The sequence below is a fragment of the Prionailurus viverrinus genome, chromosome B4, assembly GCF_022837055.1.
Source record: "Prionailurus viverrinus isolate Anna chromosome B4, UM_Priviv_1.0, whole genome shotgun sequence".
NCBI classification, from domain to species: Eukaryota; Metazoa; Chordata; class Mammalia; order Carnivora; family Felidae; genus Prionailurus; species Prionailurus viverrinus.
In genome coordinates, this window is record NC_062567.1 from 96201341 (window position 1) to 96220947 (window position 19607).

The 19607-nt window shown below is 39.4% G+C and overlaps 1 protein-coding gene across 2 annotated transcripts in view; it reads right to left on the minus strand.

Annotated features, from left to right (window-relative positions):
* The window catches only part of KCNC2 (potassium voltage-gated channel subfamily C member 2), a 197368-nt gene extending 180960 nt beyond the window's left edge, over positions 1-16408 (minus strand). For both annotated transcript variants that reach the window (XM_047866845.1, XM_047866844.1), the window contains exons 1-2: positions 16236-16408; positions 14425-15106 (exon numbers count right to left, since the gene is read on the minus strand). In XM_047866845.1, coding sequence (XP_047722801.1) covers positions 14425-15087 — 663 coding nt within the window. In that variant the 5' untranslated portion in view covers positions 15088-15106; positions 16236-16408. The remainder of the gene's footprint in view (positions 1-14424; positions 15107-16235) is intronic.
* Between the last annotated feature and the right edge of the window lie 3199 nt (positions 16409-19607).

Sequence of the window (19607 nt, forward strand, 5' to 3'; positions counted from 1 at the left end):
TAACAAGTATGGACCAGAAGCTTATACACATATCATTAAATTCTAGTGCAAGATAGTAAACTTCATCTCCTTGGCTAAGTTCTCATTTAAAATGATGAAAAAAAAATCACAGAGATGGAAAGCAGGAAACATTGCTATTCTTGAACCAGAAATACTATGACATAGAGCAAACAGCACTGGAATAATGGAAATGCAGGTTGAGGAGAAAAGCAGAATGGAATTCAATATAAATGCAAGAGAGAGCATTTCCTGGGATTGGTCCAATCCTTGACAAGGAAATCCAGAGGAAACCCAAACTCAAAGGCAAGAGGTACTAGGACAAGAAACTGGCTGTGGAGCAACCTGGAGGTCCCCCACTTCCTTTAGTGGCTGACTACAGATTTTTCCCTCAAAATATAGTCCACAAGAACAGCTCTCTAAATTAAGTCGAGAATCAACTGAGGGAAGACAGATCCTGATTAGGTGTGTTGATTTGATAGAGGAAAGTGAAGCAAATTTCTAAATGCCTCAGATTTCCTCAAAGTGCATGGAGAAAAACAGAAGGAAAGGTCACTCCACATTAACTGAAATACAGTAAAGTCCTGTCTCCAAATAGAGCATCCTTTCTTAGACCTTGAGAGGGTTCCTAGTTTGGCCACCCACTCTGAAGAAGGGAATCCTAGGTTTCTACCTGATCCTGCCTATATACCCACATAACACTATAATCAACCCCTACCCTCTTTCAAAGGGAAAGATATATGAAGAAAATCAGTGGCATAAAAAAGAAAACAAATTAAATAATAGAAAAAAATATCCATAGAAGAATCAGAGTTAATACCAGAAATGTAAGAGAACTTTAAAAAACTGTCTAACTAGTATCTTCAGAAAGATTCATAAAGATATTCTATATATAGTATCCATTAAATGAGAGCACACTGATATGGAAAAGGAGAAATCAGAAAATAAAAGATGTATTGAACAAAACAAATGTGTTGTCAAAATAGTGAAGTTCATGTACCAGTTTGAACAGTATCTCCCCAAAATTCATGTGCACCTCAAACCTCAAAACATGACCTTATTTTGAAATACCATCTTTGTAGAGATAATTAGCTAAGCTAAGATGTGGTAATATTGGATTATTATGGGCTATAATACAATAATTGGCATCTTTATAAGAACTAAATGAAACACAGAAATGCAAAGGGAAGACCAGCATGTGAAAACAGAAACAGAGATTGGAGTGATGCATCTACAAGCCTAGGAACTCCCAAATTACCAGCAACCACCAGAAGCTAGGAGAGAGCCATGGAACAGTATTTCCCTCAGAACCTCCAGAAGAAACCAATCCTGCTGAAACCTGAATTTCAGATTTCTACCCTCCAGAACTGTGAGAGAATAAATTTCTGTTGCTTCAAGACATCAAGCTTGTAGTAATTTGCTACCGTAGCTTTGGGAAAATAATCTAGTCAGTTAAGCGCTATAATACTGCATTTGCAAAGTGATATGGACATTCAGGAAGAAACTAACTACTTTTGAGAGAGTTTAGAAGGTATCAAGTAAGACTTGATAATTACACAGGATACTAAAAGATGATTGAGTAAACCTATTACAGCCAGGAGGAGAAAGTATTCCAAGCAGTAGAAAACTGTATGCAAATGCAGAGCAATGTGAACACATACCTGAAATTCAGAAATGGCAAAACATGTGGTCTGACTTCAGTCAGTATTTTACTGGTGGATTATGAGACGTATTATTAGAAACATAGGTAGTGGACAGATTCTGAAGAGTCAGGCAAAACAGAGTATGCCTCAATATGCCAGCCATAAAGGGATTTTAAACAAGAAAATGGCATGGTATATTTATGCTTTAGAAGGAATTACTCTGCCTTGGACCTGAGGTCACCATCTTCTTCCTTGCTTTCATTTTGTTTTGCTTCCTCACTACAATTGCTCCTTCCTGGACGTTTTTCTAAAGGAAATATTTATTTGAAGTAAGTTTCTAAGGAGAATTTAGAGCCACAGAATCTCATTAGAATTTTTTGGATCCTCAGTTCAGTGTAAGCTTCTAGCTTTGGAGTCTACATTAGATAGTCAACTTAGAAATTATGCAAAAGTTAATATTTTCTTGGGCCTCAAACCAAAATAATAACAATGCAAAGCTAACATTTCTTCTAGAGAGGACTTCTTAGTCCTCACCACCTTTTTATGGTGGGGAATTATTGTAACCAAAAATTTTAAGGGACATACTTGCATCTAATTTCACCACCATAAAATCTATGAAATGGCTGTCTATAATTGGGTAATTGGTATTGAAATATAAAATAAAACTTACAAAACATAATACAAAATATTATAGTGTTAAATCCCTTGAAAGAAGAACTACTGATAAACCAGACTCTTAAATCATGTAATCACAGAATCTTGGATTAGAAAAAAGTCGGAAGGTTTTGCTTGTCTCACTGTGCGACAAAAACTAGAAAGACATTCTTGATTTCTCTCTCTGCCTCATTCACTGCACCTAATCAATCAACAATTCCACTTTAACTATGTTCATTTTACTTCATCCGTCTGGCCACTGTCTTAATTCATGTCACCAGTATTTCTTACCTGGATTACTACTGCAATAACATGCTAAACTACAGTCCTCCTGACAAATTTGCACTCCTCGGCACCAGTCCAATCCCCTCTTCAGGTACAAAGGTTTCAGAACGATATTCCCAATTACAAATCTGTATGCCATTGCTCCATTAAAAATTCTTCAAGAGCTCCCCCATTACCACCAGAGGAAGACCAGACCCTCTCAACAGAGCTTACCAAAATTTTGATCCAATCTCAGCTTCTGTCTCCTGCTACATCTCACGATCCCTTACACAGTGCTGCAGCTGTCCTGAGTTACTTACAGTATCATGCACAGACCATGCCTTCTTTCCCTTTTAGAATTTCGTGCAGGCTTTCTCTCCATCTGAAAAGTCCAGCTACCTCCTCTCCATCCTCTGGTACCAAGAGAGACATTTCCTCCAGGAGGTTTTTTCCAAACTTACCAAGACTATGTTAACTTCCAAAATACACTACGCCTGCTTCTCCTGGAGATCTCATGTCATTGCACTGTCACTTCCCTTTTGTTTTTCTCTTCCAGGAGACCACGAACTTCTTAAAGGCAGGAAATATGCCTTCACCTTGCCAGTTGCAAAATGCCTAGCATATAATACATACATGTTAGATATTGTCCTAATTAATCACTACTTATTCTTGGGGGATAAAATTGAGTACCTACAATTTCCCAGACAGTTATCCAGTATCCACATGAGAAATCTCAGGAACAAACAACTTATATTTTCATGAACTTTCTAAATTCCAGAAAGCTTCCTCAAATTGTGCTATTGCAACCACACCATAATAAATGATGATGATGATGATGATGATGATGATGATGATAGAACTGACATTTACGGAAACAGGCACTATGCTGAATTCTTTTTTTTTTATGTTGGTTTTTTTTTTTTTTTTGAGACAGAGTGTGAGCGGGGTAGGTGCAGAAAGAGAGGGGGACAGAGGATCTGAAGTGGGCTCCAGCTGACAGCAGAGAGCCTGATGCTGGGCTCGAATTCATGAACTATGAGATCATGAACTGAGCCGAAGTCAGATCTCAACCAACTGAACCACCCAGCTGCCCAAAGGATTCTTAACGTGAATATACTCAGTCTACTTTCATAACAATCCTTTAAGTCAGATACTATTATTTCCAGTCCAGATGAAAAGTAAAAGGGTTAGAGAAGCAAATTTATGAAAGTTACACAGCAAGCAAATGGTGGAGTCAGGATTCAAACTCAGCCAACTGAGTCTAGCCCTTAGCATTAATTCACTCCCACCTCAAAACCAAATGTCGGAGAGCCCGTCTTTCAACTCTTTGGCCTTAAAAAGATCTGTAATAAAATAATAATAATAATAATAATAATAATAATAATAATAAATACAATTAAAAAATAAAAATCTAGTGAAATTTGTTTTAAACTGGCTTCCAAATTCATCTGTCAATGACACTCTTTTGAGGAACAACCCTTGTTAATATCCTGGAGAACTGCAGATCTATAAAATGCACTTTGGGAAATAATGGTCTAAGCATGATTATTGTCCTAATTCACTGTTAAATTGCGTTTGCTCTTGCAACGGTCACATCAGAGTACTGGCATGTACTGGGCTAGGAGCCAACTGCAGCCCCAAAGATGCTCACTTGATCTGAATCTTATCCAAATCTGACTACTGAATTTGAATCTCTGGAGTGAAACCCAAGGAACAAAATTCAGTCATCATCTTACATTATTTCTAGGCACATCTAAGATTCAGAACCACTGTTCTGGAATACACTGTGTTTTCCAAATAATAGTGTTCAGTCTTGCCCTGGACTGGGTATCTCACACCTTATCAGGAAATCTCCTTTCTAAGCCTTTCACTTCCAGATCCTTTCACTTCCAGTTTCAATCTTTCTTACCTCTCAAGCCTCTTCTCTGGCCCTCTGGTCTTTCTAGTACCATGGCATGGCATTCCTCCATGTTTGCACACTACTCAGTTGACCTTCCTCTTGATTGCTGGAAAACACTTATCTTTTGGAAGTTAACTAAAATGTCATCTCCTCTGTAAAGTGGGTCCCTCCTCAGTCTGTGTGTTCATACTATACTAATGTCTCTATTGTGGCGTTTAATGTATTGTATCGTAACTATGGATGTACAAGTCTTCTTTTTCAACAGAATACGAGTGTCTTAAAAGGAAATGTCAAACTTTAGCCCTTCTTGCTTACTCAATACAAACTAGTCCTGGCCAATAGTTGAAGCTCAATAATTGTCAGCTAAGAGATTCGAAAGCATGTTAAAGCTTTTGTCTTTGGTGCTTGGTTCTTGTCCAGTTTGTTTAGCTAGAGAGAAATGTAATAACACCCGATGACAACACGTTATTTCATAAGCCAATCAATACAAGCAAAGGGACAGGAAACACAAAAGGTTGTTGGTAAAGAAACCAAACGCTGAACTGAAAGTCAACTACTCAGAAATAATGTTACCAAGAAACTAAGATAGAGAAGTCAGATGAATTAAATCAATGATTGATAAATAAATAGAAGAATGAACAGATTTTGAAAACCAATACTCAGTACAGTAAAAAAAAAAAAAAAAAAACTAAAGAACTCAGACTGCACATTACAAATTGAATTGAACAGCACACTCAGTCACTCAGTTAAACAACCCTGTTTTTGCATTGAAACTAATCAATTTTGAATGTCGTTGAAGACTATTAGTGAATTAAAATATGCTTGATTTCATTAACTTTCTTGAATTTTATACCTCTGGCAGTGTACTCTAAATATCAAAGCACCATCAACACCTTATGAACCCGGAAATTAAGCATAAGCTCAAAATATTTCTCAATCATGATAAAGATATAATAGTCCTTCAACTTCTATATGACTGTGATAGGTTCACCAGGCCCAATCATAAAATTCCAATAGCTTAAAAAAAATACTTGCAGCTTACATTCTGTTTGCACAAAAAAAGGGCCAGCTAAGGCTCTATTCTCTCCACTTCCTACTCAATTTATATGAAAGAAATTTTATTAAAGATATTTTAGAAACCTTCATAATGGCCTTCTCATTGCTTACCTCAAGAGAGAAGCAAGGCAATTCAGATGATAAATCAAACTATAATAGTAAGGAAGTTTATTCTTGCTATGATTACTTTGTTATTGTTTCCAATACAATTATTACACAATATTCACTTTTAGCAAATAGCATTTTACCGTAAGTCAATAAACATAAAAATATCAAATTAAGTAACCCTATATTTGAATTTCTGTTGTATAATTTGCAAACACAGACACAAATTTTACATAAATTCTGAATAATTTCTGCTGTTTTCATTGAACCCAATCTCACAAACCACTCAACAAATAACTTTATTCTGGTTCAAACAGTTTTTGCTTAAACATGTTGTCTTAAATTTAGAATTAACAATATTATTTGGATATATCGACAAAATTACTTATAATCACTATTTTAAAAATGTATTTGTATTTTATCATTTAGTGAACAACTTAACAATTCTGGACAAAGTATTGGTGTAAAGTAAGACCAAAAGGTGGCTTATTTTCATCTCTGGAACTCTCCATAGAGACATCTCAAACGAGAGAACACCTTCCATTGCTGAGGCGAAATCACAGAACACCAGCCAAGAAAGGCTATATTGACCTTTGCTTCAATTTTCAAAGATGTCAGCAATGTTGTAAGATATGTAAAGAATAGCAAAACTCTAGGATCTGATAGCAAATCACCTGGGTCTTCAAACAGAAAGTAAAGAAGACATTATTGAGGCGTCTACATAGAATTTTCTTGATACATGGAACGCTAAGGAAATGTCAGATTACAAAGATGTCCTTAGTATTATGAACTTTCAAAGGAAAAGGTCAGTCAAGTGACTGCATAAATTATTTAGAGTGTCTTTTTCCCAATACCACCAGCGACACTTTGGCCCAACTTCTTCTGTTTTGGTTCCTGTAAAATTCATTCTCTCAAACACCCCCAAATTTTAATGCTGTTATACATTTCATCACAGTCTGGTAAGCACCACCTTTGACAAACTGTCCACTGAAGAAAGGCTAAAGGAAAAGTTTTTCTGCCCCTATTTACTGACCTGACAACAACATCCAATCTCATTTGCAGATCTTAACAAGAGCTCCAAACCTTTCACTTTCACTCCACTGACTCACCCGTTATCTTGTGTAAAACCACTATAATCTGGTTAATTACATGTGAGAACACAATGCTCTATAAAATATATTAACCATTACTAACAGAGTGAACTAGGTTCACACTGATAGATTCCCAAGGCAATAAATCAAGTAAGAGTAGAGAAACATATTATAAAAGGCACACACACACAATGGGATAAAGGGAAATAATAGGAGGTAAATGCATAAGCAGGTTAGTTTTGAGGCCTTAAAGGTAGTAGAGCAGTAAGATACAGAACTGGTAGAGAAGGCAGCAATGGAAGGCTGTACCTGGAGGGGAGTCTGGAAATAAAGTGAATACATAAAATAGTAACAATTTCCCCGCTATGACTAAGCAACAGAATAGGGAAAGGGCAGACCCTACCCATGCTATTCTTAACATGCTTGCTGCTTCCTAAGAGCTAAAGATTGCACATCTAATGTTAAACACAGTGCAGACTAAGCAACTGAGATTGAATGGGATAAATCAGAAGGTCTAAATTCTAGCCTTGCTACTGTCACAAGCTAGCCATAGCTATGAACAAGTGAGCTCCCTCTTCTATGAATTGAGGCAATTGTGCCAAGTGATCACCAGTGTCCTTCCAATTCTATGTCTAATGAACACCAGAAGTCTGTCATATATAACAGTAATCAATCTCACTTAAAAAGCATATATTTTGGATATATGTACATATAATACATACACACACGCACACACACACTAATATTCTCAAATCAAAACTTCAAGCCATATTCCTACAAAATTCTTTCATTGCTTAAACATATAAAAATTTTATAAACCTATCCCCTGAGTACGCATCTATGTTAACGACAATGAATGTATCCTCTTTTTATGTAAATATTTATATCTTTTTTTTTATTAAATTTTTTTTTCAACGTTTATTTATTTTTGGGACAGAGAGAGACAGAGCATGAACGGGGGAGGGGCAGAGAGAGAGGGAGACACAGAATCCGAAACAGGCTCCAGGCTCTGAGCCATCAGCCCAGAGCCTGACGCGGGGCTTGAACTCACGGACCACGAGATGGTGACCTGGCTGAAGTCGGACGCTTAACCGACTGCACCACCCAGGCGCCCCAACATGTATATCTTGAAATAGAAAAACTATTTCCCCAAAAGAGAAATATAGAACACAATATAATACATATATATTTACCTTTAAATATTCTTCATTAGTGGGTACATTAAAATATAAATTTATTTTAAGTATGTTAGACAGCATTCTATTCTCTGTTTATTCTAATAAAAGGAGTTATGAAAGATATTAGAACTCAATAATTTGACATTATTTTGTAAACACTTAAATGTGTGTTAGGCATATCTGTAAATCCTCAAGTGAATAAGACTTTTCCTTCCGTATAAGATACAGGAAAGGGAAAAGGATGGTGTCTTTGACAAGACACTTTTCAAATGGAAATAAAACGGAGATTATCTAATCAGTTATCCTTGTGGTGGATGGATATACACCTGCACTGAATCTCAGATTTAGGAAATGACGGAGCCAATCATCTTTATGGGTTTCATGACTGAGCCACAGCAAAATGATTTCCTGAGATCAATATGTGGTTGAGGGAAAGCTGTTTTCAATGGGAACAGGAAGCTAAGAGCTAACCTGTTTCTATGGTAACCAGAGCAGCAGCTACCCAACAGCTGTAGGGAAAAAAAAAGGGCAGAAAGTTATAAGTGTGAAAAAAACAAACAAGAAAAAAATCAATACTGGTTTACCTCATTAGTGTAATGGTCCTTAGAGTACAATCACAATGAGGGCAGACATTTTGTTTCTCCCCCACCCTCTCCCCAGGGTTTTTAGCAATCAGTACCTTATTTTTCCTCCAAACCTCAAAATCTAAAAGCTGGAAAGAAGTTTGGACACTAGCTAGCCCAATGTGTCATTTTCTTTTTTCCAGAATAAGTCAAAGGAAAGCAAGACTCAAGAAGATGAAGTAAATTCTCCAAGGTCACACCACTGATTGTGAAATCTAGTTTAGTGTGTGGGTCTCATATATCCCACCCAGGCAGTTTTCCAATATTGCTTCCATATATTCTCTCCTCCTGCTCTCTCCTCCACCTAAATACCCACATTTTAGTCACTTTCTGTGAAAACATTGACTATATGATATTAAAATTAATGACCACCCTTCAACCTATAAGTAAAAGCAGTGCTATCTATTCATATATATTTATATGAGAGAGATTGCTTTTTGAAAAAGAGTCTGAAATTATGTCCTTCATACTGAAAAAGAGTCCTTCATATTTCAAAAAGAAGTGGATTAAGTTTGTATAATATATTGATGGTTATTGTTTACACTACGTTGCCGCTACATATTTCCTTCTGGAGATCTGTGCTTCTCTTTCATCAGTCCTTTAGTGCCCTTTACTATTTCATTTAGACATGTTTTTAAAGGTTGCCATAATAAAAGGATATGACTCGGAAGTTCAAAAAATATGAGGCCTGAAAGTGCATTTTTTGTAGTAGTAAAAATAAATGATAATGATATACATTGTCAAATGGGAAAGGTTGACCTGCATGTTTCTATATAAGGCTACACATTCCTTGTGTTCAGCTGCTTTGAAAATAAGGCTCTCAATAGAGAAGAAGAATTTCTTTGACTTGCATTAGTTTTGTCAACTCAAGTCTACAAATGAGCTTTTAGCAAAATATCACAGAATAAAGTCATACCTAATCTTTCCAACTACATTCACCTTTGGCATGCCTAATACTCAGCAGTGAATTAAATCACCTAGTTTGTGATCAAATACACAACTGAATATATAATTTTCTATTGAACTTACTTGATTCTTTTTTTTTAATTCACATCCAGGTTAGTTAGCATATAGTGCAACAATGATTTCAAGAAGGAAGAACTTATTTGATTGTTTTAATGATGTATTGAATTAGTTACTCTCTGAACCTATCCAATACTCAGAATAGAAGTATAAAGTTAATTACTTTGTGAACTCTACAGTTAGCGGCCTGGAAAGAGTCAAAGGACACTTACATGTTTATATGGGCAAATGCAAAAACACCAGACATTACAGCACACTTTTTTCAGGGGTCTGAAGTTTGGATTAGTATTGTCATATAGTTGGCCATGACTTTTAATTAAAATGGAAAGGAGATGAGGACCCTAAATAATTTGGTTGTTTTGTATAAGTACAGCCTTCATCACACTGTCCAATAATATTACAAAGACAGAGCCTATAAATCATTGTAAAAACAGAAAAACCAAGATAACACTTTCATCATAAAATAAAGACTAACAATACCTTAACACCACCATTTCTAAATAGAATGTCTTCCTGAATGTGTCAGGCAACATTTCCACTTTTTTTTTGAAGAAAATTTATCTATAATATCCCTGGAATTTTTTTTGCATTTCTTAATTTAATAGATAATGTTTTTAGAAAATGTTTTATTATAAATAGAGTGGTGAGCTTATTGAGGGCAAAAGACTATATCTTCTCCATGTATTCTGATAACTGACATAGTTGAGTGACTGCATAACCAATACTCACTGATTAAATATTCTAAAAATTCTAATAATAGACAATAATTTTTTATGAACAAGCTATATTTGGCCAATAATACTTTAAACTTCAGCAATACTTACAAAAGAAATATTAATACTTTTTTCTTTAATCTTAATATGTGACTCAAATAGTCCATTCCTTATTATAATTTTTTAACTTAAGCGTTACACTCAAATCTGGCACACAGTTATTTAGATCACTTCTTTCCTATTTTATCTGTGGTTTGAGGAAGAGGAAAAAATAATCCACAAAAAGTAAATTAAATATGTACAATTCTGAATCCAATTCTACATATTGAAATTTAAATTTTAATAGTTTCAAGGAGTATATTTTAATAATTCTGTGGAAATAAACTAATTTAAAATTACTAATAAAATGAGTATTTTCAAAATCTAACAAATGATTGATTCCCTATCATAGCCCATGGATGATTCAGGATGATCTGCACATAATGATAGAGGCTGGAGAACACACATAAAATGATCTGGACCCAAAGACCAAAAAGCCAATATCTTAAATGTGGTTCCATGGCAGTTATTCTTTCTATGCTCTTTAAAGGTAAAAGAAAAACAAAATGCCCTCACCTAACCAAAGATAAACAAGTGACCGAGGAAGAGCGAGGAGAAACATAACTGCTTTCAGCTCCTTAATATTGGGAACAAATTACTTAAAATATTTTGATTCTGGTATGTTGACCTTATCTTATTTTTTTTTCACTTCTAAAAAATCCAGAAGTTCAATCAAAGAATTTCGGCCTGGTACCTGTCCACTTACCTACGATATAATGTTTTCAGAAGAAAGCACATACAACCTTCATTTCTCTTAAACTTAGATATTAAATTGGGAAATATACAATGCAAAACATTTTCACAAATACATCTATGCATCCTTGATTTTTGCTATTTGTAAATTTCACCCAATGGCATCAACAGAATAATTTCTCCTTTTATTTCCTGATCTCATTTTTTTTCAGAACAGGTTTCCATGACCACTTATATTTGATTTCTTATAAATTTCTATTTGGAATACTATTCTTACAAATTCATTTAAGTATAAAATATAAACTTTTTTACCAAGTTAACCTGAACAATTTTGACCTTTTGAATATGTATTTACATCATAAATTTAAAGCAATAGAGGAGGGAGAAATGCCAACCAAAACAAAAAGCAAGAATACAATGTTACAAAATTCAGCTAATTATCTATCCAGTTCCTATCACTGTGGTTTCATTCTGGCACTTTAGTTCATAAAAGTTAGAAATAAAACATATCTGTTATATAATTGAGCCAATCTCCTCAATATTGGGAAAAGATAAAGACATTGATGACAGGTATAACAAATTGAAATAGGAATTCAGCCAGTTAAAATTGTTCATCTCAAGTATATCAATAAAAGATGAACTAATGTAAAAAAAGTAAAGAGGGTTTATAAAAGTTAAATACTTAACTTCTACTAAGAATGAGACTTGTGGAAGTAAGACCACAGCTGAAGCAATCCACTTGATAATTGACTTATGTCTCCTAGAATCATGTCCATGCAAAATATTAATTTCATCCTGTTGACCTCCCAATGTAATATTATTTATCAAACTAGTCAGATAACATTAAGTCAGGCCATAATCTGAACTAAAAATGTTCATATAAAAATATTAAATCACATTTCAGTAAAATGGTGACTTCTGATTACTCTTTTTAGGCAACCCCCAATAACTTGAAAAGGGATTTCCCTGAAGACAAGCCCCACAAATGTTAGCCAATCTGAAAGATAGCAAAACATCACATATCAAACGGTCAATAAAAATGCGAAGTTCAAACAGGTTCAAGAAGTTAATTCAAATCCTGTATTTTGACTCTAATGGTGGGTGGTGCAGGGTAAAACCTCTACCAAAGACCTCTACCGAAGGTCATAGATGACCTTTCAAAGTTAGAATTCTAGTAAGCGTCTTATCCTGCATTAAATCTCAAGAGCAACATGATCTGCAGATTTCATTAACCAGTCAGTTATAATCAGTGGTTATGGTAAAAAGGGCCTGGGGAAGACGTCATGAGACCTCCAGCATAATTTTGGATCTGCTATTAACTTGCTGTATGACCTTGGCCATCACTTAGCATCTCCAGTCTTCATTTTCCTCATCTATAAAATAAAGGGTCTTCATGAAGTGACCTCAAGGAAACTTTCCAGATCTGTGATTCTCACCTGATTCTACTTCTAATGGCTCTTTGACCTTGTGTTAATCTCGAATACATCTGTGTTCTTTCCTCACCTAAAATGGCTACATGTCAAACCCTACTACTGTTAAAATGAAATCTTAGGAACATTTTTTTTAAAACTATTTTCAAGTTAATAGTCTACCCTTTGATCAATAATCAATAAAATCAATTTCCATAGCAATAATAAAAATGAAACACCATCTTAAAGTTTTTGCTATGTAATCTAGGCCACAATGAAATCTATTATATTATCATGAGGAAAGATAATAAGACATTCTGTCTTTTTTTATAGTGTGCAATCTGGAAAAAAAAAATCACATGATGAGCCTGAAAACAAATTCAGATTATCTTTTTAGCCACCAAGTGGAAAGAGTACTGTGGCACTCAGCTGGAATAAAAAACAAAAAAACAAAAAAAAAACAACAAAAAAACCCAACCACAGATGTAATGGTCATGAGTCTTTGATTTAATTTAAGTAAATATGCACTTGTTTTTGTTTTTGTTTTGAAATCCAACTCTTGTTGAATTTATAGAATGGTCTTAACAGGAAGAGCTCAGAGTTGACGTTATTAATTCCATATTCAAACACTAAAATTTATGTATGCATTTAAATGCCAGATCCAACAGAGGAGCAATGCTTAAAATTGTCTCATTCATATTCTATTTCAAACTGAAAACAAAACATATCCTCAGACTTCTACAGTGGTATCAGAAGCACATCTTCTGACAAGTTATCAGATAGACAGCTGCACAATATCTCAGATGCAGAGACTTCTGACATACAGAAAAAGACAATAATGAGGATGGAGCCATAGTGAAGCTGCCTTGGGGGTATTTTTTCCCAGTGTCAGAAGCAAACCAGACACACGCAGTTGCAAAGATTTAACTAAATACAGTACTCTGTGCTCATGTATAATTAAAAAACATTCACATACTGTATAATTTTTTGGTTATTTATATTTCTTTTATTCCCTTTAAACTGGAGAAACCAGTATTGGTTACTTTTATAGTCCCTTCATGGGATTCTGAAAAATTAATTGGGAGTCTCAAGGACTAAATTTAAACTGTCATTCAAGCTAGAAACTGAAAAGAAAAAAATTGAAGATGGACTCACAATCTGAAGAGTAAAATAAAGTTTGCCACAATCTAAATTACCCAGATTTAGACCATCGGACTAACCTAGCTTCACCAAGTGACCAATTCAGAGTCAACCTGTAAGAAACACAGATACAGCCCAAGGGGAAAACGACCAGCTCCCAATTTCAACGTGCAGGTGGGGTCCCTGCTCAACTCACTGGGACAAACAATTCAGCTTTCTTCCCCCTTGGAAGGAGACAGGCCCAAATAGCACTCAGGAGAGTCTCTTCACAAAGTGACCCCGCTGGCCCACCCTCTCCCCACCCAGCCACACAGGTATATTCCATTTTCCCTTCTCTGTCTTCAGATTAGATCCCTAATTGGAGCCACTGCTCTGAGTGGGTCAGATGTGGAGTGTCAGGCCTTCCTTACTGAAAATGTCAAATCGTGATGACCAGAAGGCCTAAAGAAACATCCAAACTAACGAAAAAGTTGGAGCAAAAGAGTCAGGAAAAACAAAACAAAACAAAAAAACCCTCAAGGTGAAGCGCGACACCAGTTTCAGGACAAGGTTCCGGACAGACTTGCACCGAGAGGTCGACCTTTGCCCTTCAGTTCCCATCTGCTAGAGTAAATCTGTTTGAGTTGAGGACAGGTGGAGGATGGAGGGGGCGGGGAGGATGGCGGGCAGGGTCCCGGAGTTTACCTTGCACCAGACGGGCTGCTAATCTCATCCTTAGGGAGCCCAGGTTCCCTTCTCCCTCCCACCCCCTCCCGCACCCCAGAGGCCCTTGGTGGAAGAGAACCGAGAGTTGGGAAGGAGCTGGAGCAGAGGGAAGGGGGCGGTTCTGGCCTTACCCTGGCGGCTCTGGACGAGTAGGGGTCCTCGAAAAGGGCCCACATGCGGGGCTGCAGCCTCCTCCAGCGGCCAGACTTGCCGTCGGGGCCCCCCAGGCCCGCGGCGTCCTCGATGCCCAGCCTCTTGGCCGCCAGGTCTTCGTCGTCGCCGGGGTCGCCGCCGATGAGGTCGGGGGTCTCGAAGATGTCGAGCGCCTCCTCGGCGTCGCGGTGCTGCCGGTAGGTCATCCAGCAGCAGGGCTCCACGTCCGTCTCGTCGATGCCCCAGAAGGCCAGCTCCTCCTCGAAGAGCGGCCCGCACACGTCGGCGGGGCAGTGCAGCTTGCCCGTGCGGTAGTAGTTGAGCACGTAGGCAAAGACGCCCGGGTGCCGGTCGAAGAAGAACTCGCGGCCGCCGCCGCGGGGGCTGCAGTTGCCCGCGCCGCCCTCAAAGCAGCCGCCCGGCCCGGGAGACAGTGGGGGCGGTCGCGGCGGCGGCGACAGCGAAGGGGGCGACGGCTGCAGCTTGTCGCCCGCCGCCGTCAGGCAGTCGCCCGGGGGCTCGGAGGCGGCGAGCAGGGCCAGGCGCGTCCCAGGCAGGGTCTTGAGGGTGCTGCGGTAGGTCTCGTGTCGGGTGCCCCCGACATTGAGGATCACCCTCTCGTTGTTCTCGATCTTGCCCATCTCTGTGGCTCAGACATGACTGGGGGGGAGGCGAACACAGCGCCAAGTTAAAGATCTCGGCCGTCAGAGCCGCGCCGTGACCCCCACCCCCACTCCCAGAGCGAGTCCCAGGAGGCAGGGCTGGAGACGGGCGAGGGGCAAAGGACCCTCCCAGGAGGAAACGCGCGCCCAGCTCTGTCCCCGCCTCTAGCAGCACACGTTCCCCGGGCTTCCAGAAAACTGGGGTGGTCTAAGCTTCCCTGACCTTCCAGGACACCTTCTTCCTGGCCTCCCACCTTTCTCCCCTTGCTCTGATCTCTCCTACTTCGTCTTTTCACCCTTCACTTCCCTCCCCTCTCACAAATAACCGGCTCCTAGGTCCTAACCCCCACCCCTCCTCTCTCTCCAGACCCCTCCTCCCTTGCCCCCTTTCTCTCCCCCTGCCCTGGCCCCTCACTTCCGCTTTCCTAGACCCTCTCTGCGCCCCCCCTGGCCTGGAGGCAGTTCTCTTAGGCAACGAGTTTCCTCCACGGAGACAACTTGGTGGTGCTGGGTGAGAGCCCCCGGACGGGGCGGGGAGCCCCCCACTGCGCGCGTACCCTCGGGACTCTGGACGGCTCGCAGCGCCCCGGCACTCAGGGCACCCTTTGCGTGCCCTGTTCCCGGTTCACCTCCACTCTCCCTCACGGACCAGGCACAAAGACTGAACGCAGAAGTCAAAGCACAAAAATCTCCCTGCTGTTGCCTTTCACCAAGGAGACCTGTGACTAATTTCCTGATCCAATTTCCTTTTCACATTGTTGTTGTTGTTGTTGTTGTTGTTAATATTATTATTACTTGGGAAAGGAAACCACTAACTAGGATACATTTTTTGAGAATACGAGTGATCAACGCATCCCACCCCATCCCCCCTTCCCAAGAAAAACAAACGCCTGGGGGATGGAGGGTGGGGGCTTGCTTTCTAGGAGGGGCGAGGCCCTGGGAAAAGCCGCTGGAGGCACACCCCCTGGATCCCTGAGCTGATAGCGTCCCGGTTTCCAGTCTCCCAGCCACCTCTCCCCAGGGCTTCACCTCCACATTCCTATTGCGGAATGTGGGGGGATGCCTGCCTGCAGGGTCAGCATGCCCTTCCCGGCAGATCACCCCCTTCCCCTCCCGCCCCCAGATACCTTAACGAGACCGACAGAAAAGTGGTTCTGCTTTGGTTTCCGAGTGGACGAGCTTCTCCGGGCAGCCGGACTGAGTCCTGACACCCAGCCGAGCAGCCCTGCTCCAACGAGAAACTACTTGTTGGCGTTTTCCGGGTTCAGGTGGTTGGGCCGCTCCTCCGGGCGCTGGGGTCGCGGAGCCAGCCCCCGCCGGCCGCCGGGCGCGCTCCCTGCCTTCATTCTGCGAGCTGCGGGCTCGCCCCGCGCCAGCCTCGGCGCCCAGAGTCACCATCGCGCAGGGCTGGGCAAACCATGGAGCTCGGGGCGGGTCCAGCCGGCGCTCCGCGACCCCGCCGGGAGCGGGCACCGCGGCTGGCCGTGGCCGCGGCGGAGCTGACCGCAGGTCGGGAGAGCTCGCCCACTTGCTGGGGAAGTCCCCCGGCTCCGACCTGGACCTGCAGGTTTTGTTTCTCCCCCGCAAGCAGCCGCCGCCAGAGCGGTCCCTTCCGCACCACTCGCCGTCAACCACCAGCGCCAGAGCACAGAGCTCGGGAAAGGGTGGGTGGGTGGGTGGGTGGGTCTGGGGAAGCTCTCTTGTACCAACCAGGTTCATATATTTTTCTTCCGTGAAGCTCTATCCCCACCCTCTCTGGAGCTTCTGCCTGCCTTATTTACACCCCACGCTCCACACCCTTTCTCTTCCCACTGCCCCACCCCTCCCAACAAGTGACAGAGCATCTCTAAGACCAATTCCATTTTTTTTTTTTTTTTCCTTAATGACAGCTGAGAGGAGAGAGAGGTCTACTTACAGGTGACAAGTGAGTCTTGTTTCTCGAGTCTTACACATGGCTCTGGCTTGCTCTTTCCAGTCAAATGTAGGTCTCCAGTCACCACATCATGGTTACATAAAACAAAACAAGTTTAAAAAGTTTATTCCAGGAACATAATGCTCTAGCAAGTGAAAATTCAGGGTTCTCTATCAGAAGCTACAGAGGCGAGCTACAGATATCCAAGTACCAAAGAAATTATCTAATTGCTCAATTCCTCTCTCAAATTTTATTGGGCCTTGTATAGTTTGCTAGGGCTGCCATAACAAAGTACCACAAACTGGACTGTTTAAACAGTAGAAATATTACCTCCAAGCGCTGGAGGTAGAAGGTAGAAATTAAGGTGTGGCCTAGGTTGGTTCTTTCTGAGGGCTCTGAAGATTGGACTTATTCCAGGCCTCTCTCTTTGGTTTGCAGATGGCCATCTTATCCCTGTGTCTCTTCACATCATTCTCCCTTTTATGCAAGTCTGAGTCTGTCCAAATATCCCTTGTATATAATAACACTTGTCATAATGCAATAGGGCCCACCTTAATGGCTTCATCATTAAAGACCTATCTCTAAAATAAGATCACATTCTCAAGTACTGGAAACTAGGACTCCAACATCTATCTTTCTTTCTTTCCCTTTTTCTTTCTTTCCTTCCTTCTTTCTTTTTCTTTCTTTCTTTCTTTCTTTCTTTCTTTCTTTCTTTCTTTCTGAAGGGGTAGTGCTGGGATACAATTCAACACATATCAGTTCATACCACCAGAGTGTGTGTTTCTGTGTCGGTGTGTATATTAAGAGAGAGAGACTCTATTCCACTGGTATAGCTTAAAAGTATTGAAGGCCATGGAGTAGGTAAAACACTGGGTTGTACGTAGGAGGAAGTCTCTCTCAAAAAACAGATACTGATATTGACACTGTGATTTGGAAAGTATAAGAGTTACGAGTTACTAATAAAAAAGTTTTCACAATATACAGGACTGCAAGATAGGAAGTTAAATATAAATAGTTCCTTAAGAAAACACCTATCTTTTATGATAGTAGATGACTAAACAAAGTAAAGAATTAAAAGAAGTCTGAAAGGTCATCAATGTCTAAACTAATATAAGAAAATATGGCATGGATACATTTGTAAGAAATTTACTAACAGTATGACAGTAAAAGTGTAGTAATAACCTAAGGAATAGCTATATGGACCCAGCCTTGTGACAACTTAAATTTGCTTTACTAACACACACTCACACTCAAAAGTATAAAGCTTAAATGCTGAAGAAGTGATTGTAGTTTAGCACCATTATCAATGATTGAGGCATTTCTTAAAATAACAGTGATAGTAAATTTCAGTTGCCAGGAAATTTCCAAAGAAAAATTATATTCTAATTATAACATGTGTTCTCATATTGTCTAGATGGTTCCTTATATAGTTTAATGTAAATTCAATAGGGAGAAAAAGGCATATGGTTTGCTTTAAAATAAATTAGCAATAGTAAGTGTAGTAGCAGAAGCATTTATAATAGATAACATTTACTGAGATCTTACTATGTGAAAAATGTTTTACAAAAATTACTCCTCCTAATTAAAATGGAGGAAATATTCACATTAAATTACAAGACTTCCAGAAAGTAACTCATATAGATGGCAGAAATCAATAATGAAAACCTTCAGCTTGATAATATTAAATTTGTATTTTGAGGGATCTATAGAGAAACCAAAGGAAAGGGGGGGGGGATGATGCAAAGGAATCGTGGAGGGGAAATGAGAAAACAAAGGTCTAATGAATCAATTTGAGTCTAAGTTTATATAAGCTATCTAGAAATAATCACATTGACAAGAAGATCATCTTTTAGAAGAATTCACACTTTTCTTGTGATTCATAAAGGATTAGATGTGAAATTCAAGAACAGTTCAGATAAGTTTGAAAATAAGAAATACGGAAAGATAAAAGGATGAGATATGCATATCAATGAAAAATTGATAGAAAAAGCAGTGAATGAAATACAGTCTCTTTTATTTTTTTTTTTCTGGTCAATATAAGAGGCAAAGATCCTAAAACAAATATTCCATCTTTATTATGTAAGACAGGAGAGAACAGAAAACCCCTCCAGCTAACTAACTCCCTGATGCTTCTGTAAAAGACAGATAAAAGTGAAAAGAAAGCAAATCTTTGAAAGATGGCAATGGAAAACTGAGGTGGAAAAAACAGTTGTGGTTTCCTTTGTTGGTCTGTGTGGAGCAAGGATTTAAAAGACCATATGGACATTACCCCTGGCGGAGAAGCAACTGAAATGCTGCTTTCTTTATATCCTTGAGTCAGCATCACAGAAGGCTATGGAAACTGAGCGCTGCATCACCACCAGAAATGTGGCTTGATCTCATTAAGCCACACTGTGACTGTCACAATGACATACTTGTAAAAGTTTAACTCTTGAACAAATTAACTCTTATAAAGTTCACTGTAAGAATTTTAAAAATATTAGTCACCTTCAAAAAGCAGTATATTCATGAGCAAAATGCCTCTGCAGATTAAGAAACGGCCACAATTTCCCACCCCGCCCTGTAGATATGCCCCCTTGTAATGTGG